Source organism: Catharus ustulatus, chromosome 16 (genome assembly GCF_009819885.2).
Source record: "Catharus ustulatus isolate bCatUst1 chromosome 16, bCatUst1.pri.v2, whole genome shotgun sequence".
NCBI classification, from domain to species: Eukaryota; Metazoa; Chordata; class Aves; order Passeriformes; family Turdidae; genus Catharus; species Catharus ustulatus.
The window spans coordinates 248218-271117 of record NC_046236.1 but is presented as its reverse complement, the minus strand read 5'-3'; the positions used below and the strand labels follow the sequence as shown (position 1 = coordinate 271117).

The window sequence follows — 22900 nt, the reverse complement described above, 5'->3', positions numbered from 1 at the left end:
CATGTCCTGTTCGCTCGCCCGGGTCGCCCGCCCTCCCTGGAGCCGCTCAAAAATCTCCGGCGCTGCTCCGGGCAACGTTCCCTCCGTGCCTGAGGAGGCGGCCAAGGGCTGCGAGCGGGGCTCGGGGCTGCCGCTCAGGTATCCTCGAACTCGGAAATGCTGTGGAGGGCAGCAGGTTATGAAGTCCTCCCTGAGGTTATACCGTACGATGATCTTCCCCCTGTTTTCTGCTTTGTATCGTTATTTCGAGGTAAAACCCTCACATACCGCCCCCAACCACAACGCCAAAGCCTGGCACCAAACTCCACGCCGCAGCTTCTTCTCCCACCCCGTCGTTTTAAATGCCCTCCCGCTGCCTTGCCCATCCCCCAGCCAATGGCTGTGCCGTTTCTGCTGACGGACGGGCAAGACAACCAATGGAAGCCATACAGGATGAGCGCTGACGCGAGTCGTTTTAAGCTTCCCTCCCTCTGCGAGGCTGGCCGAACAGGCGGGATTTCGAGTGGGTGGGCTGTGTTCGATAGGCTGCTGGTTATGATGGGCAGCCAAGCAGGCCAATGGTCGGGCAAGGCGGGGCAGCCGGCTCTCCCCACGGCACGGTTGGCGCGCAGCTGTGGAGCTGAGTTGCTGAGTGCCACCATGTTCCAGGGCGCTGAGGCCGAGGCGGCGAAGCCTAGCTCCAGGTAGTGTGGCGGGGGATGCTCGGCGGGGCGCGGACTCGTGCGACGGCGCGGAGTCCTCAGCAGGGCTTTTTTCGGGCGCGGGAGGTGCGGACTCCGGCTGAGAGCCGTGAGGGGAAGAAGAGGGCGGGTCGGGGATGTAGGCTCTGGCCGAGGAGATGGGGTCACCCCCGGAAGGGCCTCTTCGCCGCGGCGGGCGGCAGCGCAGCCCCATCCCTCCCGTATAGAAGCCAGTGCGCGGTTGGTGCCTTCGCCGTGCTTCAGTGTACTCGTCCTGTGTCCCTGGGGCTGGGCGGGGAGTGGCCGCATTGCGCTCCCGTCGGTGCTGCCTTGGGCTGAGGCCACGCTTGGGGCACGCAGGGAGAGTCCCAGGGCCGGGCGGGGCACCCTAGGGTGCCGTGCCTAGCCAGACCCCAGAGCTCCTGCAGGGATTCCGGCGGGGGGAGAAGGGCCCAGCGCTGGGGAGCACCTTCTCCTGCCGTGTTTCTACTCACGGGGAGCGAGAGGCCCCAGCTACTCTCTGTGAAGCTGTGGGGGGAGGATTCAGCACAAACGCCTGCAGAAGCAGATGTCGGCTGGTTTTTCGCCTTACGAAGTTGAAGTTTATTGCTTTGTTTGGAGGAGGGCAGATACCCTGAATACCGCAGGGCGTGAGGGCAGTGATTAATCCATCTACGAGGCTGCCGCGTGCGGGGAGGAGGAAGGGTTTCGAAAATGTCTAGGAATGCTTTAAGTTCTCCCGCATTCCAGTCGCTCCAATCTGTGACCTGATTTGAGAAGACTTTTGAGGGTGCTCTGTCCTTGATGATGTCTCTGAGAAGTGTCTGTTCTCATAGTAATTTTGAAACCACGTTTAACTCATAAATTGGGTTTCCAGGCAGACAACTGCAACGTGTTAGTTAACAGCGAGCAAAGGTGGCCTTACAGCTTGCTTCCCGTTGCCGTATCGGGGTATGTTGGTGGTGCCTGAGAGCAGGCTGGAGCAGCTCACAGCTCTGTACCAGTGCCCGTGGCGGCACCGCAGGAACTTCCTTTAGCGGGTTTGCAGCGTGGTCTCTGAGGCATTTACTATATTGACTTATGGCCTGTGCTATCAAGGGCAAAAGTACACGGTTTAAAGACACAGCTTATTCTGTTCATTCCGTGAACAAAACTTTGTTTAGTGAGAATGCAAATCTTTTTGTAGTTCGTGGTATGCAGAAGTTCCTCTAATCACAGCTAAGCCTAATTCCAAATCCCTGCAGCAGCCAACACCAGCTGTGGAAGTGTGGAAAAGAAGTCTTTCTAGTGTGAAAATCTTGCCTAGAAAATTATAAACAAGTATTTGCATTTTGAAAACTTCATAATGCAGGGGCATTACTGTTAGAAATAAATGATGCTAAGAAGGTTTTAAGTGAAAGCTTAAAGTGTGTTTCTAGTGATCCTGTAAATGTGTAGTGATAGAGCAAGCAACTAGTTTGCTGAATTAGCTACCTAGTTTTATTTTTTGAAACTTCAACAATGACACTTTGTAATTTTTAAGTTTTGCTTTTTCAAAATAAAATAAGGAACTGCATGTCTAAGAGCTTCTAAAAGCAAAGCAGGACAGAGTTGTGTCATTCTGCTGTTGTGCGCTATAAAGATGCATTGTGTTAACATAGTCTTGATTCGTCCTCTGTATGAGCAGTTTCACAGCTACTGCAAAGAGCTGACAATGGTAAATTTAACCGTCTTGGAAAAGGAACTCATGTTCCTCTACTCTCCTCGGGGCCACTGCGTAGTATCTTGGAGGTTTCAGATCAAGAGCATGGCTGCATAACAGAGTTTGCTGTTTGTATGTGACTGAGCTGTTTGATGAGCCGTTAGTCTCTGTTGATCTCACAGTAGGAGCACCCCACAACCTCTGGTCTTGTTTTAGGGCCTGCAGTTCCAAACCTCAACACTTGCTTTCTGCTAGTCTCTTATGTATAATGCAGCTCTTATCTACTGTATTAGAACAGTCTAAAAACTGGTAAAACTTCAGTATTTAACTTTCAGGCAGGATTAAAAAAAAAAAAAAAGCAGAGGGTGTCTTGAATAATGGATAAGCCTTCCATAGGTTGCCTGAAAGGCTTAATGAGAAAAGAGCATTCAAATTCAAATGTGTTAGAATGTAAGGGATAAAAAAAGATCAGAAGAACTAACTAAAATTCTTCAAATCTGCCAGAAGAGAACATAACAGTTAGAAGTGTCTTTTAAACTTGTGGAATAGGGCTCTTCCCAAAGGAAGGAAGACCCAATATACCTGGCTGCAAGAAACGAAAATGTCTCCATATAAACTGGCATAATACTGATGTAAACCAAAATGATTATGAAGTATTGTCCCCGTTTAAAGGGACAGTATTACCAGGAAAAGGAAATTCAGGAACTCTCAGGCAAAAAAGGTATAGGTTGGGAATAACAGTTCTTTACTGATATATTTATAAGACAAACAAAAACAGCATCAGCTATATGAAAGAAAAAAAAACAGTGACAGAACAGAACTCAGTCCCAGTCCCTTTTTTTCAGTCACTGATGGCTCTCCTCCTCCGCAAAGTCTGATGGAGCAGGGCAGGCAGCCTCTCAGTCGCGGCTGCTGCAGGAGCAGGGGGGCGAGGTGGCAGCACCGCCCCAGGTGGAAGAAAGGGTGAGGAAAGAACTCTGCTCACCATGGGCGTCCCAGTTCCCAGTTGTTCAGAGGAAGCAGGAAAGCTTTAGCAGTCCAAATCCAAGAAGCCTGATCCCAACCACGGAGAAAGGAACCTCTCTCCTCGAGTTCTGCCGTCGAGCTCTCCTACTCCGAGTGTCCTCCTACTTGCCGAAAACAAAAGCAGGACTCCACCTTTCCCTAATGGAGCCATCAGGCTGGTTCAGCCATTCCTTTGTCTTCAGCTCTTAACGGCTAATAGGAGAGCCATCCCGGCTAGCTTAACATAATAATGGGAAAAATTTCTAAACCTCAACAGCCCACAACAAGTATAAACGAAAGTTACTTACACAGTATATGTTAAATTTCTGTGTACTCTCTTGAAGCAGCTCATCTTGGCTTGTGGAGTTTGGCATGCTGTTTTCCTTTAGTAGGATTTACAGGTGAAATCTGCTTTTCTTACTTGATGTGGGGACCTGTTTCTCTCACTACTCTAGAACTGAGTGCGTGGTTGTACAGAGAGGGCAGCAGTACTCTAGAGACTACACAGCAAGAAAATAGCTTTGCAGTCTCCCACATATTTGTTTGGAGGGAATGAGTACAAAGCCCTGTCCTCTTTGTTGTTGACATCAGTTGACAGACTTTGTTGCTGTACTTCAAGGTTATTTTTGGTACAGTAATTTCACGAATACAAGCCGCAGCAATTTGACAAAAATTTTGGTGGAAACCCGGAAGTGCGACTAATAGTCGGGGGCGGCTAATATGTGAATAATTTTCTGACATTTACAACCCCAGACGTGCCAGCCAGAGTGCCGAGCCAAGCACCTGCCAGTAAAAGCCGGCATTTCGCAATTGTTACAGTGTTACCGTGTTGCCCTGGCTCCCTGCAGGCAGCATGGGGGGCGGGGAGAGAGGCGGGAGAGCTCTCTTCTTCCCTCCTCTGCTGCAGCCCAGGGGAGGAGGGAGGGGGGGCGCCGCCATTGCCGCTGTTCGGGGAGGACGGGGGATGGGGGGGGACGGGGGACGCCGCCATTGCCGCGGCCCGGGGAGGAGGGGAAGGGCCGCGCCGCCGTTGCCACGGCCCGGGGAGGACGGGGGGGGGGGGGGGGCGCCGCCGTTACCGCGGCCCGGGGAGCCGACGGGAGCCCCGCGCAGCCATTGCCGCGGCCCGGGGAGGAGGCGGGGTGCTTTGTCCGCGCCCGCCACCCGGCGCCACGGGCGCGGGAAAGCTCCGTCCCCGCCCGCTGCCGCTGCCGCTGCCGTAGGAGCGGGGGAAGCTCCGTCCCTGCCTGCCACCGCAGGGCAGCGCCGACCCGGGGTGAACGAGCCTTGTGGCAGCGGCGGCCGGCCCCGAGCGGCAGCACCGGGCTGGGCCACCTGGCCCCGTCAGTGGCCCCTAGCGGGCTGAGCCTGCACAACCTTAGCTCAGCCAGTAAACCCCGCCCTCCCTCGGTTCTGTTACTAATTGCACACGGGTCCTTGCTGCGAACGACAGAGCGGCTTATATTCGGGTGTGGCTTATCTATGGACAAAAACCGAAATATTTGCCAACACCCAGAGATGCGGCTTATACTCAGTGCGGCTTGTATTCGTGAATTTACTGTAATTCCTGTGAATGACTTAGTTATCTGACTTTGTATTAGTTTGAATTTTATTAACCTGGTGTCGCTGCCATTTGAAAGTTTATGTAATACTTGGAATGTTGGGGTAAATCCACTTCTTGTATGAAGAATCAAGACATTATTTTGTGTGATATTGGCAGAAAAGGTGATTGCCTCCTGATAAGCACCATCAATGATGGCTCTGGTTAATTTGTTCAACAGTAGGGTTTTTTTATATATACTAAGCTAAAAACAAGAGGACAGTATAAGATTAATCAATGTTGGATTTATTTTGAGGAAGTTTCTTTACTGAATTATCAAGACTTTTAATCTTAAAATGGTTTTTCTCTAGAATTTATTTCTGCAATAGCTCTTAAAACCCATTGCAGGAATGAGAAGTAATTTGATGCTTATGATTGGCTATTTTTCTTAAACCAAAAAAACCTGAAAGTAGGTTTTTTTATTATTCCCTCCTATGCTTGTAAGCATGTGCTAAGCAAACAGGATGATAAATTGAATGAATCTGGGCTGTATAAGATTCCAGCTGTATAAACAGCTTTTTACTTCCTTTCAATCTCTTTGCTGGTATACTTGGTGTAGTTGGAATGCAACAAAGACTAAATGCAGTTTAAAAATGGCTGAAAAGAACAGATAAAGTAAAAACTAATTTAAATTATGTGAGAGGAGTCCATTTTAACAGAGACCCCTTCCCAAGCTACTTTTTTAGAGTAGCATTCCCTTTTCATTCAGTCTCCCCACTTTAAATACTTAAACTGCCTCATGGTTTCTGGACCGTTGTGAATTATTTAAATACATAATTTACCTATATGATATTGCTTTAATAGTGTTTTTTAAGTCTTCTAAAATATGTGGAGAGCACAGAGGTTGGTTGGATCTACAGTCTGTTGAACGCTAAATTGTAAATAAATAAGCTTTGTGTGATCTAACCCTGTGCTTTGAACAAGGAGTTGCCTGCTGAAATTCTAGTTACAATAATTTCACGACTATAAGGTGCACCCTTTTGACTAAAATTTTCTCTCGAACCCGGAAGTGCACCTTATAGTCCGGCGTGCCTTATCTGATGGACAAAGTTCAGAAATTTGCCTACCCGAAAGTGAGAGCTGCGAGCCGCGGGGGGAGCCGGCAGTGCCGCAGCAGCCAGGTGGAGGCGGGCCCGGGGGCCCGCGACACCGCCCCTGCCAGGTAGAGTCGGACCTGGGGGCCCGCGGCGCCGCCCCTCCTGGGTCCAGGTGGTCCCGGGGTCCCATGACTGGAGGGTGAAGGCGGACCAGGGGGCCCGCAGCGCTGCCCCTTCCGCGTCCAGGCGGGCCCAGTGGCTCACGGCACTGCCCTTGCCGGGTACAGGCGGGCCCGGGGACAATGGCTGCCAGGTTGAGGCAGGGCCTCGGCCAGCAACCGCGTGGGGGGAGCTGGGGGCAGAGCCTCGCTGCAAAAAAAAAGTGCGCCTTATAGTCCGGTGCGCCTTATATGATCTACAAAGTTGCGAATTTTACCGACTCCTGGGGGGTGTGCCTTATAGTCCAGTGCGCCTTATCTGATGTACAAAGTTGCAAAATTTGCAAACCTGGAAGTGTGAGCTGCAATGGGGGGGCAGTGCCACGGGAGCTCCGAGTTGCGAGGGGGGGCAGGAGCGGGTGGCCACGGCCGGCAGGAGCTGCATGGGGAGGGCGGGAGCTGCCCCTGGCCCCGGCTGCAGCACAGGGAGGGCACCTGGGGCTGCGTTTAAAGGCTACGCCAGTCTGTGAAAAATGTTTGCAAACTGCCAGTAATTCGTTACTTTTTGCACGCAGCTCAGCTCCTCGCTGCAAAAAAAAAGGGCAAACGTCTGCCCGTAATTTGTTACTTTGTTAGACGCGGCTCTGCTCCTCCCTGCACAAAAAAAAGAAGGGCAAGCCTCTGCCTGTAATTTGTTACTTTGTTGCATGCAACTCAGCTCCTCGCTGCAAAAAAAAAAGTGCGAGCCGTAAGCCCAGCCGCGAGCGGGGGACAGGAGCAGCCAGCCCCCGGCCAGCGGCGGCCGAGAGGGACCGCCCAGTCCCCAGTCCCAGTCCCCGCCAGCCGCACGGGCTGAGTGGGACTGCCCAGCCCCCACTCCCAGCCCCTGCCAGCCGTGCGGGCTGAGAGGCACCACCCAGCCCCTGCTCCCAGCGGCCACCGCACAGGGAGAGAGGGGGTGGGCAATACTGCGCCGCCTTGAGCTGCAGACGGTCCTAAGCCACCCTGAACTGCAGCAACCCCGAGGTGTGAGCCGTGACTGCCCTGAACCATGGCAGCCACGAGCCCTGCCTCGCCAGCCGGGGGCAGGCAGGAGTGCCAGGCCCTGCCCACGGAGAGGGCACTTGGGGCTGCGTTTAAAGGCTACACCAATCTGTTAAAATGTTTCCAATTTGAGCACATGCCAGTAAACTCCACAGGGGATTCCGGAGCATTCCGTTACTAATTTACTACTTTGTTGTGCACAGCATGGATCTTCGTGGCAAAAAAATAGTGCGCCTTATAGTCCGGTACGCCTTATAGTCGTGAAATTACTGTACTCATTAAGCTAAAGGCGTTTATTAAATCCACAGTCATACTAAGGATTAAAATATTGAACATGGCCTGCAAAGACAGTCCCTCTGAGGCTAGTACTGTTTATATAAAGTATTCCCAGCCTAAAAGAGGAACTTTTTTCTGCTTCTCAAAAGGCCTAAAATGCTTTCTGCATCTTGAGATATGAAATGCACAGAGAGCTAATTTTCTGACAGAGCATCCAAATATCTCTACTTTTGTGAAATTACAGTAATTTCACGATTACAAACCACACTGACTGTAAGCCGCATCTCCGGGTGTTGGCAACATTTTGTTCTTTGTCCATAAATAAGCCGGACCTAATTATAAGCTGCTCTGTCGTTTGCAGCAAGGACCCGTGTGTAACAAAGTTGCCAAATAGTAACAGAATCGCGGGATCGTTGGGTTTACTGGCTCAGCTCGGGGCCAGGTGGGCTTGGCCCACTCAGGGCTGCGGACGGGGCCAGGTGGCCCAACTGGTGCTGCCGCGTGGCAGGGCCATTTGGGGCTGGCTGCCGCTGCCGCCAGGCTCGCTCGCCCTGGCCTGGAACTGCCCCGCAGTGGTAGGCGGGGACGGAGCCCGCCCGCTCCTGCGGCGACAGCGGCAGGCGGGGGTGGGAGCCCCCTGCCTCCCCCCCCGAGCCACGGGGATGGCAGCACGGAGCCCCCCGCCTCTGCCCTGGGCCGTGGGGCCAGCAGGAGGGAGCCCCTGTCTTCCCCCTGAGCCGTGGGGATGGCAGCACGGAACCCTCCGCCTCTCCCCCGGGCTGCGCTGCCTGAAGGAGAGAGTCCCCGGCCTTCCCCCTGCACTACCAGCACGGAGCCCACCTGCACCCACCGCGCAACAGAGTAACCAATTTGTAACAATTGCATAAAGCCGGGTTTTACTGGCAGGTGCTCGGCTTGGCACCTCAGCTGCACTTCCAGAGTTGGAGAGTTCAGAAAATTTTTCACATATTAGCCGCTCCTGAGTATAAGCTGCATTTGCAGGGTGGGAGCAAAATTTTAGTCAAAATGGTGTGGCTTATAATCGTGAAATTACTGTAAATCTTAAACTGGAGTAGATTTTGGCACCAAGTGGAACTTCACTTTATGCTAGGCGTAACTTACCTGTAATGATGTGCTGCTGTTATAGGGCTAGGGAGAGGAGGGGTTTAATAATTCACTGAGATTTTAATTGTGTTCAGGTAGGGTGGGATAAAGATCTTGCAATTTATAACTGTTCTCTTGGTTTTAAAAGCAAAGGTTACTTTAGGTTCCAGATCCAGGGTTCAGATTAGAGGTTGTATATTGAGCTGCTACTTTTTTTCAGCTGCTAAGGTAATTGGAAGACGTAACTGCAAAAATTATTTTTGATACAGAATCCCAGAATCATTAAGGTTGAAAAAGCCCTCTGAGATCATGGAGTTCAACCTTTGACTGCTTGTCAACTAGACCAGAGCACTTAGTGCCGTGTTCAGTCATTTTGTCACCACCTCCAGGGATGGTGACTCTATCACTGTCCCGGGCAGCCCATTCCAGTGTTTAACAACCCCTTCTGTGAAGAAATTCTTCCTGATGTCCAGTGTGTACTCCCCTGGCACAACTTGAGGCTCTTTCCTCTCGTCCTGTTCCTTGCTCCCTGGGGGCAGAGCCCACACCCCTCCTGGCTGCTCCCTCCTGTCAGGGAGTTGTGCAGAGCCAGGAGGTCCCCTCTGAGCCTCCCCAGCTCCCTGAGCTGCTCCTCATCAGACACTTCCCCAGCTCCATACTCTTCTATGGATATGCTCCAGCCACTTAAACTCATTCTTGTTGAGAGGCCTCTACAATTTGAGGTGCCTCATCAGTGGACAGCAGAGGTTAGTGTCCTGGTGGCCACATTGGTCCTGGTACAGGCCAGGATATCATTGGCTTTCTTGCTCACCTGGGTACATGTTGCTTTGGTGCCCGTGCCCCCTGAGAGAGAGAGAGACACAGGGAAGCGTGATTCTTTCGACCAAAAGCCCTATATTTTTCTAAACAGTTCCTTTTATCACCTCCTAAATGTATCTCTCTAAGCTCCTGTGATTGGTTTAAAGTCTGGCTGTCCAGCTGTATTTTGACCAATTCTGGCTTCTTGCAGCCAGGCAGGGACCATCGGACCAACCCCCTAACTTTTCTCGAATTTTCCCCTGCTGGGTTGTGTCCCACCAGTGTGCTTTTCCATATTTGGTACAGTATAAACCAGCTTGTACTGTGACAATTCCCAGTTTCTTTTTTATTAATTTTGAAAAAAAATTTGAAAATGCAAATATGCAGCTTATTCTTTGTTATCTTACCTACAAGGATCCTTTTGCATGTAAGATGACATTGACAGCATAAACTCAATTTTAACTAAATTTGTTTTTCTTAGTTGGTAAAGGATTCCACATACCTGAGGCTGCAGTACTTATGTTCAGGAATTATTTGGACTTTTAACAATAGAATTATAACTTAAAACATTTAAATTTAAAACTGTGCAAAATTTCAACTTAGCAAAACAATTTGCAAACAGGAAAATATTTTGTAAACAAACAACTCTTTTATTTCAATGTCCTTCAACTCTGCAGTAGGAGATAAACTCAGTTTTGTGACAGGTGAACTGAGCTCTGCTGTTGTGCTCTTTGTAGATTTTATACATCTCAGCTTTTCTTGCTCTGTAAAACCAGAGGGTCCTGTCTTATGTTTCAGTGTCTCTTCTTGTTGTTATCTTCACAAACAAGTGTGGAAAATATATCCTCCTTTTGATCACTGACATGTGCTGAAATCTAAAGTGTCAGTTATCAGCAATTTCTGAGATATGTACTATCTCTGTTACTCATATTACAGGTTCAATTACTTAGTACAGTAATTTCACGAATACAAGCCACACAGAGTATAAGCTGCATTTCCGGGGTGTCGGCAACGTTTAGGTCCTCGTCCATACATAAGCCGCAACGGACTATTAGCCGCACTTTCATTCGTAGCGAGGATCCGTGTGCGACTTTCACAAATTTGCCAATTATTAACCGAATCACAGCATAGCGGGGTTTACTGGCTCGGGGCGGGGCCAGGCAGGCTCGGCCCGCTAATGTTGCCGACGGGGCCGGGTGGCCCAGCTCGGCGCCACGGCTCGGCGGGGCCATTCGGGGCCGGCTGGGTGGTGCTGCCGCTGCCGCCGGGCTCACTCGCCCCCCGCTCCTGTCTGCACCGCCGCATTTGCTCGCCCTGGCCGGCACTGCAGGCCCCCACACTGCTGGCCCTGGTTCTGCTGGGCTCCCCTGTGCTGCTAGCCCCGGTTCTGCTGGGCTTCCCCGCGCTGCCAGGCTCCCCCACACTGTTGGCCCCGGTTCTGCTGGGCTCCCCTGCGCTGCTAGCCCCAGTTCTGCTGGGCTTCCCCGCACTGCTAGCCCCGGTTCTGCTGGGCTTCCCCGCGCCACCGGGCTTCCCCGCGCTGCTGGCTCGGGCTCTGCCACCCCCCCTGCCCCGCGCTGCTGGCCTGGGCTCTGCCACCCGCCCCCCGCACCGCTGGCCCCGCCTCTGCCAGGCTTTCCCACCTCTGCCTGGGCTGGCCAGGCTCCAGCTTGGCTTGGGGCTGCCGCGGGCTCTCACTTCTGTGTTGGCAGCTTTTAGAATATTGTTAATATATTAGCTGCCCCGGAGTACTGGCCACACTTCCGGGTTTCCACCAAAATTTTGGTCAAAATGGTGCGGCTTGTATTCGTGAAATAAGTGTAATTATAACGTTACAATTCAACATTAAACACGAACCATTCGGTTCAAAACCATTAAAATCTTATAAGCAAAATACCATTTAACTTAAAATCATTTCTAATAAGAACATACATCTTTCTTTTATTCCTTACTCTCTTTTGTTTTATTTAACCAGTAAACCTTTTAACTTAAGACTATTTCAATTAAGAACACAAATGTTTCCAATTCTCCTTTCTCCCCCTTTCTTTGTTTTTTGAAATTAGAGCAGAGAAAAATATATTTTTTTGAATTACCTTAATTTGGTGAAAATAGTTGTTGATATTTTACAATCCAATTTTAGTGTTTAATATGTTCAAGAATTTTCCTTTAAATGATAACTTAGGAGAATCTTCTCTGAATAAGATTCTTCATATTTATCTCAAATGAAAAGGTTTTAGCTTTTGCAAGCCTAAATCAACTAGTCCAAATTGCTTGTTTTCAATTTTAACTCAGAAATATTTGAATTTTATCATTTTCCCCCTTTGTCAGTCAATTCCAATCTGGCCACGATTGAAATAGACTGAGAAGGTTTTGATGGTAAACATTCTTTTTGCTTAGCTAATATTCCAACCTGGCCAGGGTTGAAATGTTAGACTAGGCAAAATATATTTTTTTTTTATTATGTTTTAAAACCAAACCTTTACTAAATTTTGAAAAGTAATAAGAGGTAAATATTTTAGAAAACCATGCAATTTTAATTTGACAATGAAATACTCCCCACCGAACTAATTCACATAATTTTGATTCATTAAACTTTCAAGAAACATTGTAGTGTAAAGTTCAGCATACACTTTAAAAATAATAACATGTATTTGCTGCACTGATAAGACACTTTTTTACTAACTGTAATAGAACAAGTTAACAAGTCAAATATTAACTTAGTAAAGTTTGCAAAACATACAGACTTTGACAAATTTAGATTAGAGATGGGTAAAGCAGCTGTTGAACCTTCCTGAGGGTAAACGCTGCTGTTTTCATCACTTGGGTTGGTGTTTTCAAGTTTTCCAATTTTTATTTTCACTGTCTTAAGACATGAGGCAAGTAACATCCTGCTACATATATTGAGAAGATAGTTTATTTTCTGTTGCTGTGTTTTAGCTTCTGGTGTCTGATGGTATCTTTTTAGATTGACTTGCTTGCTATTGTTTCTATAGAGCTTTATTTTGGTAATTCCTTTTTTGCTGATTTTCACTTGCTGGGTATTTTTTAAGGGTTTTTCCCACATTCTAATTTGTGTAGGTGTTTGAGTCCCACCCCCTATTTGAGATGGTGGCTTTTTGTGTGATTGGAGCTGTTTGGAAATGCTACATTCCCCTTTTATATCTCTGTGTTTCTCCCCTCTGTAGCTTATGAAAGTTTAGTGTGTAAATGTTTATTTCCCGGGGAGAAATTTCCCTGTCCCCATGGACACTGGGTGTTGATTAAACTAGGCAGTTTTTCTCCCTCTTCCCTTAAACCTTACAGTTTTCAGTTGGAGATGTAAATGAATTTGAAAGTGTGGTCGCTGCCTTGGCTTCAAAGATTACAGCAGGATCAGATGGAGCTGGAATTACTTCTGGCTTCGTAATATCAGCAGGATAGCTTGTGTTCTTTTCTTGGATGTTTTGAACATTCTTCTGTGCTGTTATCTCTTGAAATTGATTCACCTTCGGCTTTTGATACAAAGAAACAATTGCCATAGAATCGGAGCTAGGAGTTTTCGAAGCTGGAGAGGTTTTCAGAGCTCTGGTGCTTTCACTTCCTGGTTCCAGTGGGCTTTCTCCTTGCGGGCAGCTGTGGGCAGGGCTTTCCATGGCAAGGCTTTCTCCTTCTAGGCAGCTGTGGGCAGGGGGTTCCATGGTGACTCGGAGCAGAACGACGCCTTCTTTCTCCGCAGACAATACAACCTCCAGAGGCTGGGCTGAGGTTGGGACCCCTCCCCTCTGAGGCTGGGCCGTGACCGGGAGCACCGCCCAGCTGGGTTGGGTCAGAGCAAGGGGTAACTCCCACCAGAGCTGGCCCGGGCCAGAGCCACGCTCCACCAGACGGTTTTTGTTTCTTATTCTCCTCCGTCTGCCATGCGGTTGCCACCATTTTGGAGTTTTTTCTCTCCCTCCTCTACAGCCATTTTGGATGGATTAGGAGTTTCTGAGCTGATTGCTAAGGGTTTATTGGTCAGTAAAGTCTCTCCGCATGAAGTAGATATATTTTTTTCCATGCTACTGCTAGACAAATCGGCTTTTATCTCTTTTAGCAACTTGAAGATAACTTTCCAAGGTTTTAAAGCATTAATTGCATTTTTATCATCTTTTAACGCAGCATTTAACATTTGTTCTCCAATATTAATCTAATTATTTATATTAAATGCAGTTTCATTAGTTAGTTCTATCCCTTTGCTATTTATCCATAATATTAAATCAAAAAGCTGTTCCTCCAAATAATTAATTCCCCATTCTTCTAGAAATATCTTCCATACCTGAATTATTGGCTGTTTTTGTCTGGAATATGATCTTCCCATATTTCAGCTGTTTTCCCTGGCTCTGGTCAAAATTTTCTTCAAGCCTCTGGATTTTTTCTAAAGTCTCTGGACTTCCCTGGCTCTTTTCCCAGCTTCCCTCATCTCTGGGGCAACCTGGATTTTTGCCAGTTTTTTTTTCTCCTGCCTCTTAGGGTGCTCCCTCACTCAAGGGCCAGCTAATTTCAATTCCCTGCCTCTTATTTTGGGCAGATTCCCTAACTCAAGGCTATCCTGTCTTTGTCCTGGACAACTTGGCTTTGTCGTTATCACGTCGGGGTCACCAGTTGTTGCTTTAGTTCCTCACATGGGGCACCATTTGTTGCTTTGGTGCCCGTGGCCCCCGAGAGAGAGACACAGGAAAGCATGATTCTTTCGACCAAAAGCCCTTTATTATTCTAAACAGTTCCTTTTATAACTTCCTAAATGTATCTCTTTAAACTCCTGTGATTGGTTTAAAGTCTGGTTGTCCAGCCTCTGACCGTTTTCTGGCTTCTTGCAGCCAGGCAGGGACCATCAGACCAACCCCCTAACTTTTCTTGAATTTTTCCCTGCTGGGTTGTGTCCCACCAGTGTGCTTTTCCATATTTGGTACAGTACAAGCCAGCTTGTACTGTGACAGGTACACCCAGCTCATGTTCAGCCACTGTCAACTAGCACCCCCAGGTCCTTTTTTTAGCTGAACTACTTTCCAACCATATTTAGGTATTAATCTCTTTCCTGTACTTTTCCTGTTAATTTTCCAATTAATTCCTCTGATTCTACTCTCAAATAGTAGTTTGGTTCCTTTTTGGGGCAGGACCTGTAGTCTGTTGAACAAGACCTAGTCATTAACTATGGAATTACTACTGACGGACAAGCAGGACTTTTGGTAAGTTTTCAAGAATTCAGATGATTTCTGTTGTAAGCTCCAATTTTTCTGCAGATCCATTTGATATCCTCTGGTGCTAAGCTTTAGTTTTAATGGATTGGCAGCTTGACCACTAAAGAATTGGCTTTTTGGTATTTTGTCTCTCCATTCTAATCTACAGCAGCTGTACATCATAACTGATGGTTGACACTAGCAAATTTTTTAGTAGTTGTGAAATATCTGCCTTTATTTAAAAGTCAATGGGCTTGAATTGTATCACAGATTCAAAGTTGGTATGTGAAGTTTAGCAGAAATTCTGATTCTGTAATGGTTATTTTTAAAATCCTAACCATCATATGGCTTGTCTTAATCTCTGTTGTTTCTGGAACACCACAGATAGCGTAGCCATTTGTGTAGGTGGCAGTGTTTGGATCACTCCATGTAATCATAGATACCTTAATGATGAAATTGACTGGCAAGGAGGTTAGTAATACTTGTGCTGAACTTAAGAATATTAAAACGTAATTGTTACTCTTGAAAAGTAGTTATTTCATGGATACAGTAGAATTACCTGAAGTAAATTAAAAACAGGATAGTTACATACAAGGAGAGAATGGGAAGGGGACATCAAATATGTTGAATGCTATAAATTTTAAATGAACTTTCATATCTTGTTTCTCATTCTGTGATACAGGGTGTTGAAGCCCCCAGGGGGAGATTCTAACAATCTCTTTGGGAGTACAAAAGAAGTGTCTTCTTCAAGCAGACCACACCGGATGGCATCCAATATCTTTGGAGCATCAGAACAACCTCAGAACATTCCAAAAAGAACAAACCCTCCAGGTAAAAGCTACCCTCTCTTTCTGTGTGACTTGGCTCTGAATTGTAGAATAGAATGGTTTTGTGTTCCTAAACAGGAATGCTGGGATCTGTCTTTTTATGTTGCATTTTATATACAGTAAATTCACGAATACAAGCCACACGGAGTATAAGCCGCATATCCGGTGTGTTGGCAACATTGATGTCTTTGTCAATAGATAAGCCACACCCGGAATATTAGCCGCACTTTAGTTCGCAGCGAACTTTCACAAAGTCGTCATTTAGTAACACAATCGCAGGATCGCTGGGGCTTACTGGCTTACTGCCGACCTCGGAAACATTGTTTCCAAGTGAAAAAAGACACACCCTTTATTTACAAGCCGAAAAAGACAGGAACAATAGTGTGGTCATTTTGCGAGCATTCCCAATGGATCCGCGTTGCCTTTAAACAGCCGCTCAGCCGCGCGGGCAGGCAGCTGAGCTCCGAGCGGAGCCACATCTCCGTGCTGGCACAGGAGCGGCCGCTGTAGCCCTCGCAGCCCGCGGGGGGAGCGGCCGTTGTAGCCCTCGCAGCCCGGCGGGGGGAGCGGCCGTTGTAGCCCTCGCAGCCCGGCGGGGGGAGCGGCCGTTGTAGCCCTCGCAGCCCGGCGGGGGGAGCGGCCGTTGTAGCCCTCGCAGCCCGGCGGGGGAAGCGGCCGTTGTAGCCCTTGCAGCCCGCGGGGGGAGCGGCCGTTGTAGCCCTCGCAGCCCGGCGGGGGGAGCGGCCGTTGTAGCCCTCTCCCTGCGAGCCGAGTGGCCGTTCTACCCCTCTCCCTGCGGGGAGAGAGGCTCCCCCAGCCCTCTCCCTGCGAGCCCAGCCAGCCCCGTAGCCGCACAAGACTGAAAACACTTTAAAAAGTACAGAGAAATATCACACACTTTTATCGAACTGCCGAGGTAACTCACCCCGATAACAACCCCCGCCCCTCAGTAACGCCGCCATCCACAGGCAGGCAATAAGCTGTTCTCTGATTGGTTCATCATTGGAACAACGGGAAACCATGGATTTCAGACTGTTTTGGCTCGGGACTGGACCAGCATGATACTAGGTAAGGGCAGATATCACATTTTTGTCCATAGATTAGCCGCACGGGAATATTGGCCGCATTTCCGGGTTTCCACCAAAATTTTAGTCTTCTTGCTGCGGCTTGTATTCGTGAAATTACTGTACTGAGTAGGTTTGAATGACAAATCACTTCAGACTTTTGAAAATTTCAGTGATCTGCATGTTCAGACTTTTTAGCACATCATTCAAGTCTTAATTATTTCTAAATTGAGGTTCTAAGAAATTATGAAAGGAAACAGCTTCTGTTATAGAGCTGCATTAGCAGTTTGCTCAGTTTGAGACCCACAGGTGAATTGTAACAAAGGATTTCAACTAGGCAAATATGACAAAATCCATAAACAGCAGAGTTGTAGAAGTCTTTGAATTATGTATTTTTGAAATTTTTTTAATATAGTGTGATGAAACTAATCTAGAAAAATAGTCTTTAACAACTGCCTTGCAGGAGGAAAAGAAAGTGGCATTTTTGAGGACTCTAGTTCTGCTCAGCCTCGTCCACGCATGAATCCACCTGGTGGGAAGACAAGCGATATTTTTGGGTCTCCTGTCTCTCCTAGCATTGTACGAGCGCACCCAAACAAACCCAAGGTATTTGTACTTCTGTTGCTGTGAGATCAAGAAGCCAGCAGCTCCAGGGTCCCGTCGTGCTCTGTCACATGCCTGTGCTCTCCCTAAGGACAGAACTGAATGTGCATGGAGTGACTTTGAGTTAGACAGTTACTCCCAAAGTCTCTTTGATAGCTTGTTATTTTGGGTGTATCATATCTCTGCAGTTTGTTGTAAGAGTATTAATTAGACTATGCTGCCAAAAAAAAAAAAAAAAAAAAAAATAATATAAAATTGTAAATGAGGTACAGCTGGAGCTCTTGATAGAGCCAAGAGAGATTTTAACTGGATAGGAAGGAGATATTTCTCCTTATTCTAAAGTTTGGCAGATGTGATCTTGATGCAGATTATGCAGATTTGAGAAGTTGGTGAGCTATAGCCATAAGCCTTTGTGAGACCTGGCTGTACACTTCACCTCTCTTAAATACATGTGTCTGCAGTCACCTTGAAAGTACTTCAACACATTAGGCTTAAGTGATCAAAAGTGAACCTGGAATCAGTGGTGTCAGGCCCAGCAGGTACTTGATTTGTGCAAGACAGATGAAAGTATCTCTTAGTATAGTGTTACTGTTGTTAGACATAGGTTATACATTTGAATTTTGATCTCAAAGCTGGGATATATAATAGTTGCTTGTAGTTATGACCACATCTGGGTTTGGAAAAAGCAGGATATGTTACCAGTTATTGTATTTAAGTGCCTTATATGCAGATTTACAACGTGCTGTCTTACTCTAAGTTAATACCAATAAGTGAGTAGCTATTATGGTGATAATGTTTTTGGCATGTCAGATAGAAATTTAACTGATGTGGTTTAGGAATGGTATTCCCCAGTTTAGTGTTCCCACTCCAAAACATGCACCACTTACACTCTCCTCCCCCTTCCCCCTGCAGCTGGGGAGGGAAATTGGAGGTAAAAGGTAAAAATCATGGACAAGAACAATTTACTGGAAATAGCAATAAGATAAGTACAATAACAGCAACAAAATTAATTACAGAGTGTACAAGAGGGATAAACAGCTCACACATGAGTGCTCACCATGCTCAGCCACCACCGCTGGCTAGAAGGGGCCTCTTCCCCCCACACCATGCACATGATGTGGTACAGAATAAACTCCAGGTCCTGGCCATGCCCTCCCTGGCTATTGCAAAAATTAACCCCATTACTGGCTGGAACCAGGACAGAAACTGTTATTGTGCTGAAAACAGCCCAGTTTTTCCTGGAAGCTTAGGAAGAGAGGATCAGTCCAATTTAACTTTCTTGCCTTTGTTTTTTTTTTCCCCTTAAATTTAAGGTGTTGGTAGAGTGCTTTCTTTTTATGCACCTTCTGGATAGTATCTGGGGCTGTATGAAAGGACAAGGAGGAAAAATAAGATTGGGAGCTAGGTTTTGGCAGGAGTAGTGCTGTTGGTGTAGGAGAGGGCTTTTCTTTGTTTCTCTGTACATCTTTATTGGAATGGTTGCTCTTTCTTTTTAGCTGCTTTTTTAGAAATGTAATTTTAATTCCCATGAATTCCTGACTAGAGAGAGGATACCATTGTGGAAATTCTTATGCCATTAATTAGAGCATTGGAATTGTGGGAGATACTGAGATGGAAAGAAGACAGCATATTTACAAAAACCACTGCAAGTTGAGTTTCATGGGTGGGAAAACACACTTCTCTGAAGTGTGGCTGTGTATTTCCGACAGTGAATTCAGATTGTTGGGGAAATGGTCCTTAAATGTTTTGATTATTACCTGTTTATTGGGATACTTGCTAAAGACAAGAATTGCTGCATACAAATAGGGTCTTCAAGGGCTACCTGTATTGCAGTGTGTACCAACTTCTCCTGTGTGATAGCAGGTGCTTGACAGGAATGGTAATTCCTGACCTTAAAATCAGTGAATCCTTAAGGTTGGAGAAGGCCTCTAAAACTGAGTCTGGCAGTTAACCCACCACTGCTGCGCTTACCATTTTAATGATTTAATGTAGTCTCTTCATCCATGTTTCAGTGAATTGTCTGAGATATGCACCTTGCCATAACAGAAGATTTGTGCCCCTACTTTTGGGGTTCTGTAGAAGTGGAGGGGATGAAGGGCTGCACACAGCTTGCTTTTATTTGATCGGTGATCTATAAACTTAGCAATGAAGCAAAACTTCCAGAAGGATTGTGTGACAGACTTGCTGTTTGAGAACAGTAATACACTAAGATAGTTTTTGATTTCTTTGCAGGATCACATTGTCTTGAAAGAAGAGGAAATACCAAAGAAGCTAGAAGGTCAGCAAGAGAAATTATTTTCTTTCTTCTCTTTGGGAAGATAAGCTATGAGGAAGTTTATTGCACTTCTGCTTAAACACTAGCCTTAGTCTCATTTTTTAGGGTAACATGACTGAAAAGTTTAGTCAGAAATCTAATCGCTTGTCTCGGGGAAATGGTTCTCTTCCTCTTATTGAGGTGTGAGTCATGATACTCTGTGTTTAGACTTTGCTTGATACCATGAGTGTATATACAGATATGTATGGAATCTGTATATGGCAAAACATCAAGTTACCTCTTCCTCTCTTGCCATCTCCTTCAAATGGCTAATTATGGCCTTCTGTAAATAATAAACAGCTGACTGACAAAATGTATTATTGATCAGCTAATTGTTAAAGAATGATGGAAACCCTACTTTCAAGCTCAATATGAAAGAATTGATTGGTACACTGTATATCTTAATTTCCTGCAACTGCCAAAATAATTCTGAAGGTGTATTGCTCAGTCTTCATATCCTTGTTTGAAAGATTGCTGAAGGAAGAAAGGAGTTGTTGTGAAAAGTGAAATTCTTTTAGCACATGTTTCCTTCAGGAAAGATGATCAGGTAATGAGAAATCTTGGTGTGCTGTGAAAGGGAGATGTGGGACATAATGCAGCTGACAGAAGATGAGGCACTTTGTGCACTACAGAATAGTGAGTGATCTGATGGTCTAATCTGTTTTCTTTAATGCAGCTACAGAAAATATCAAACCACACCTGGAAGATGGATGCGAGAAAAAAGCTCTGGGCAAAGAGGAACAATGCAAGGAGCCAGAACCCAAGATAGACAATCATGAACCCCGACTAGGGCCAAGGCCACGCTCGCACAACAAAGTCCTCAATCCACCAGGGGGGAAATCCAGCATTGCATTCTATTAGGGTCATCGTGTCACTGTCACTAATGGAGAAACTTGTCTGTGGTGGCGAGGTCAGTTTATACACTATTGCTTGTGAATAGCTTCTTAGGCAGATGGATAAGGGTTATGTTAGAGCGTGTAGGAAGGATAACCTGGTGATTTGGGGAGGAAGGCCTGGGGAGGGAATGAGTGCCTTGTGGAAGATGTAAGTATTGGCCTGCATGGGTGGGTGGCAGAGCCGGACATTAGCGTAACTTTGTGAAAAATCAATGCTGCTTAGTGGTGAGTTCCTCAGACTGTTAGGTTCTTAGCTAGCTTATGCCTCAGGATGCTCTTGTGGAATCAAGCTTGTCCATACAGTCAACATGTCAAACATTGTGAATGGGAAGGGGCCTGGAAGTCACACCTGAAGATTCTGAAGTATGGCAGGTAGGCTGGGCTTTCCCCTAGGCAATTGGATGCAGCTTCACAGTGTGAGCTGACTTGCAATCATGTGAATATAAATATATTCCACTGGAACAAGTAGTGCTGCCAAGGTTGAGTGTCTTCAGTCATTGCTTCTTTTTTCTCCTTTCTTGCTTGCAGCACTTGATTGCTAATACAAGGACAAAATATGCTGAAAGTTTCTTTTATACTCACAAACCATCATATGTTTGTAAAGATTGTGGTCTTCCCCTCCCCAAGTATTCAGGTCTTTTGGATGCCTTTAGTAATTTGCTGTTACTGTGATTAGCTCTTCACATGTGGCAGTCCAACATGCTGTTTTCATGTAGGTACTTCTAGTTAAGTGCTTGTATGTTTTCTGGTAAAGATGTGGATGCAAACAATAGCTTTTTGGTACTCTTTGAACAGAGGCAACTTGGAAGTTCACAGTTACCGTGGAGAATATGCTGAGGTGTCAGCCAGGTCACTCTGACTCAGCTTGTGTAGAAAGGGCTTAGCTTCTGTGAAGGTTTTCACTTGGCTCCCTGCGGATACCAGGACTGATCTCCTGTCTCCACCACAGTGAATTTCCTGTTGGTACTGCCTGTGCTGAGTCTGTTAGTGAATTCTCCTGTCTGTCATCAGCCTTACCTTTGCCTTTGACTGTCTCAGATTTTTGTTAAGGTTGGGAGAACTATGTGAGTCCTCCACAGTCTAGAGCTGTCGATGATTTTGCTGTAGATTACCTTAGCTGGAAAAGCAAAGCCAGCACAAACAGAAGGTTTGTATTACTAAAATCTATTGTAAATCATGTTTGCAAGATGTGCATGTTTTGCACAGATGGTTTTGTGGGAGGGTTTGTTCTCTGAATGGATTTTATGATCATATCCACAACTTTCATATGTGAATGTTAACTCTAGGTGCTTACTGTTAAATATATTGAATACCGACCTTTTAAATTGGATGTATCAAAACAGGAGTTGTTCAGGTACACCAAAGAACAAGTGGCCTTATTGTGTATATCCACTGCTGTTGCAGCCCATGTTCCCTGGGAACTGCTCCCAGTGAGATGGGATGCTAGGCCAGGTGCTAAACCTCTCTGTGATTGTAATGCTTCCTAGGCCAGTTCCCTTGTGTCAGTAGTGGTGGGTGACTGCTTTAAGACTTCCTTGCCTTTTCAAATAGTGAAACATATGGAGCAGTGCTAGGATAGAAACAGCTGTGGAAAGTAGGGATTTAAATGCCTTTGTACCTTTCAGATTGGTTTGGAGCTGCCTGTTAATTTCCCCTCGAGAAAACAAGGCAGTAGTTGAAACTGCAACCCTGGAATGAACTTACATATGTTACTTCCAAACATGTATTTCTTAGCAGTTCTTCCTGAGTCTGTGTTCTCCATCCTCTGGCTGAGTCTCAGACACATTAACCATTTCAGTTCCTTGTTCCAGTACTTGACAGGAAGCTGTCATGTAGAAAAGTCAACCAGAGGCTGCTTCCTACATTGCAGGCTCTGGTGTAGCAGATGCTATCTGCAATAAGAAGCATTTGGCATCTTTTAGTATCTGATGTGGAGTGGCTTCAGAGCCTGTCTTTTAAAGAGTAACTTCTAACTAGGCCTTAAATTAGTTAAACTATGTTAGTTTTCTTACATTTCTTTCTTTGAAATCTAAACAATGTTTTCAGCTCTTCAAGTAAGATTGATCTGCGCATTTCTCTGGGACAGAAGGGGATTGGAAATCAAATGACAGAACGTGCAGTTACCAATAAACCTCTATATTTTGTTACTTCATTGTGTGCTGTGGATGCCTGCTTTTATAAATTGGTCAGTACTGTATTTCACCATAGATACACTGGTAAATGTTATGGTCTGAAATGGGAAAAAATGTGCATACATTTTCAGGCCTTCTGTACATGAGACTGTGCTCAGGAGCTGTGACATCCTGCCCAAGGCTGCCTGTGGTACCTCTTACCCCTGGGGAGGGGTAGGAGGGGTAGTTAAGCAGGAGCTTAATTTAATGCCTTTTCGTGGGCAACATTCCATGATGTTCTGTACCACACTGGGATTCTGTTATGTTCTTCAATATTGTAAATAGAATTAAATATTCAAGTATTTTAAATATTTAAGGCTATTTGTAGAAAAACATAGAAATTCCCCTTGAGCGGGGGATATTCTTTATGTGGAGAAGTCATAACCTCAACGTGTTTCTAGTGAGTGCATAAAGCACTCTTCGTGTGCCAGACTACCTTGGCTGACA

The 22900-nt window shown here is 46.3% G+C and overlaps 1 protein-coding gene across 1 annotated transcript; it reads left to right on the top strand.

Annotated features, from left to right (window-relative positions):
- The first annotated feature begins 557 nt into the window (after positions 1-557).
- Positions 558-22434, top strand: JPT2 (Jupiter microtubule associated homolog 2). The gene is given in 6 exon segments (XM_033074373.1): positions 558-602; positions 604-683; positions 15261-15409; positions 16933-17075; positions 19305-19350; positions 20063-22434. Coding segments are annotated over 6 exon segments (648 nt in total). The 3' UTR covers positions 20248-22434.
- The last annotated feature ends 466 nt before the right edge of the window (positions 22435-22900 follow it).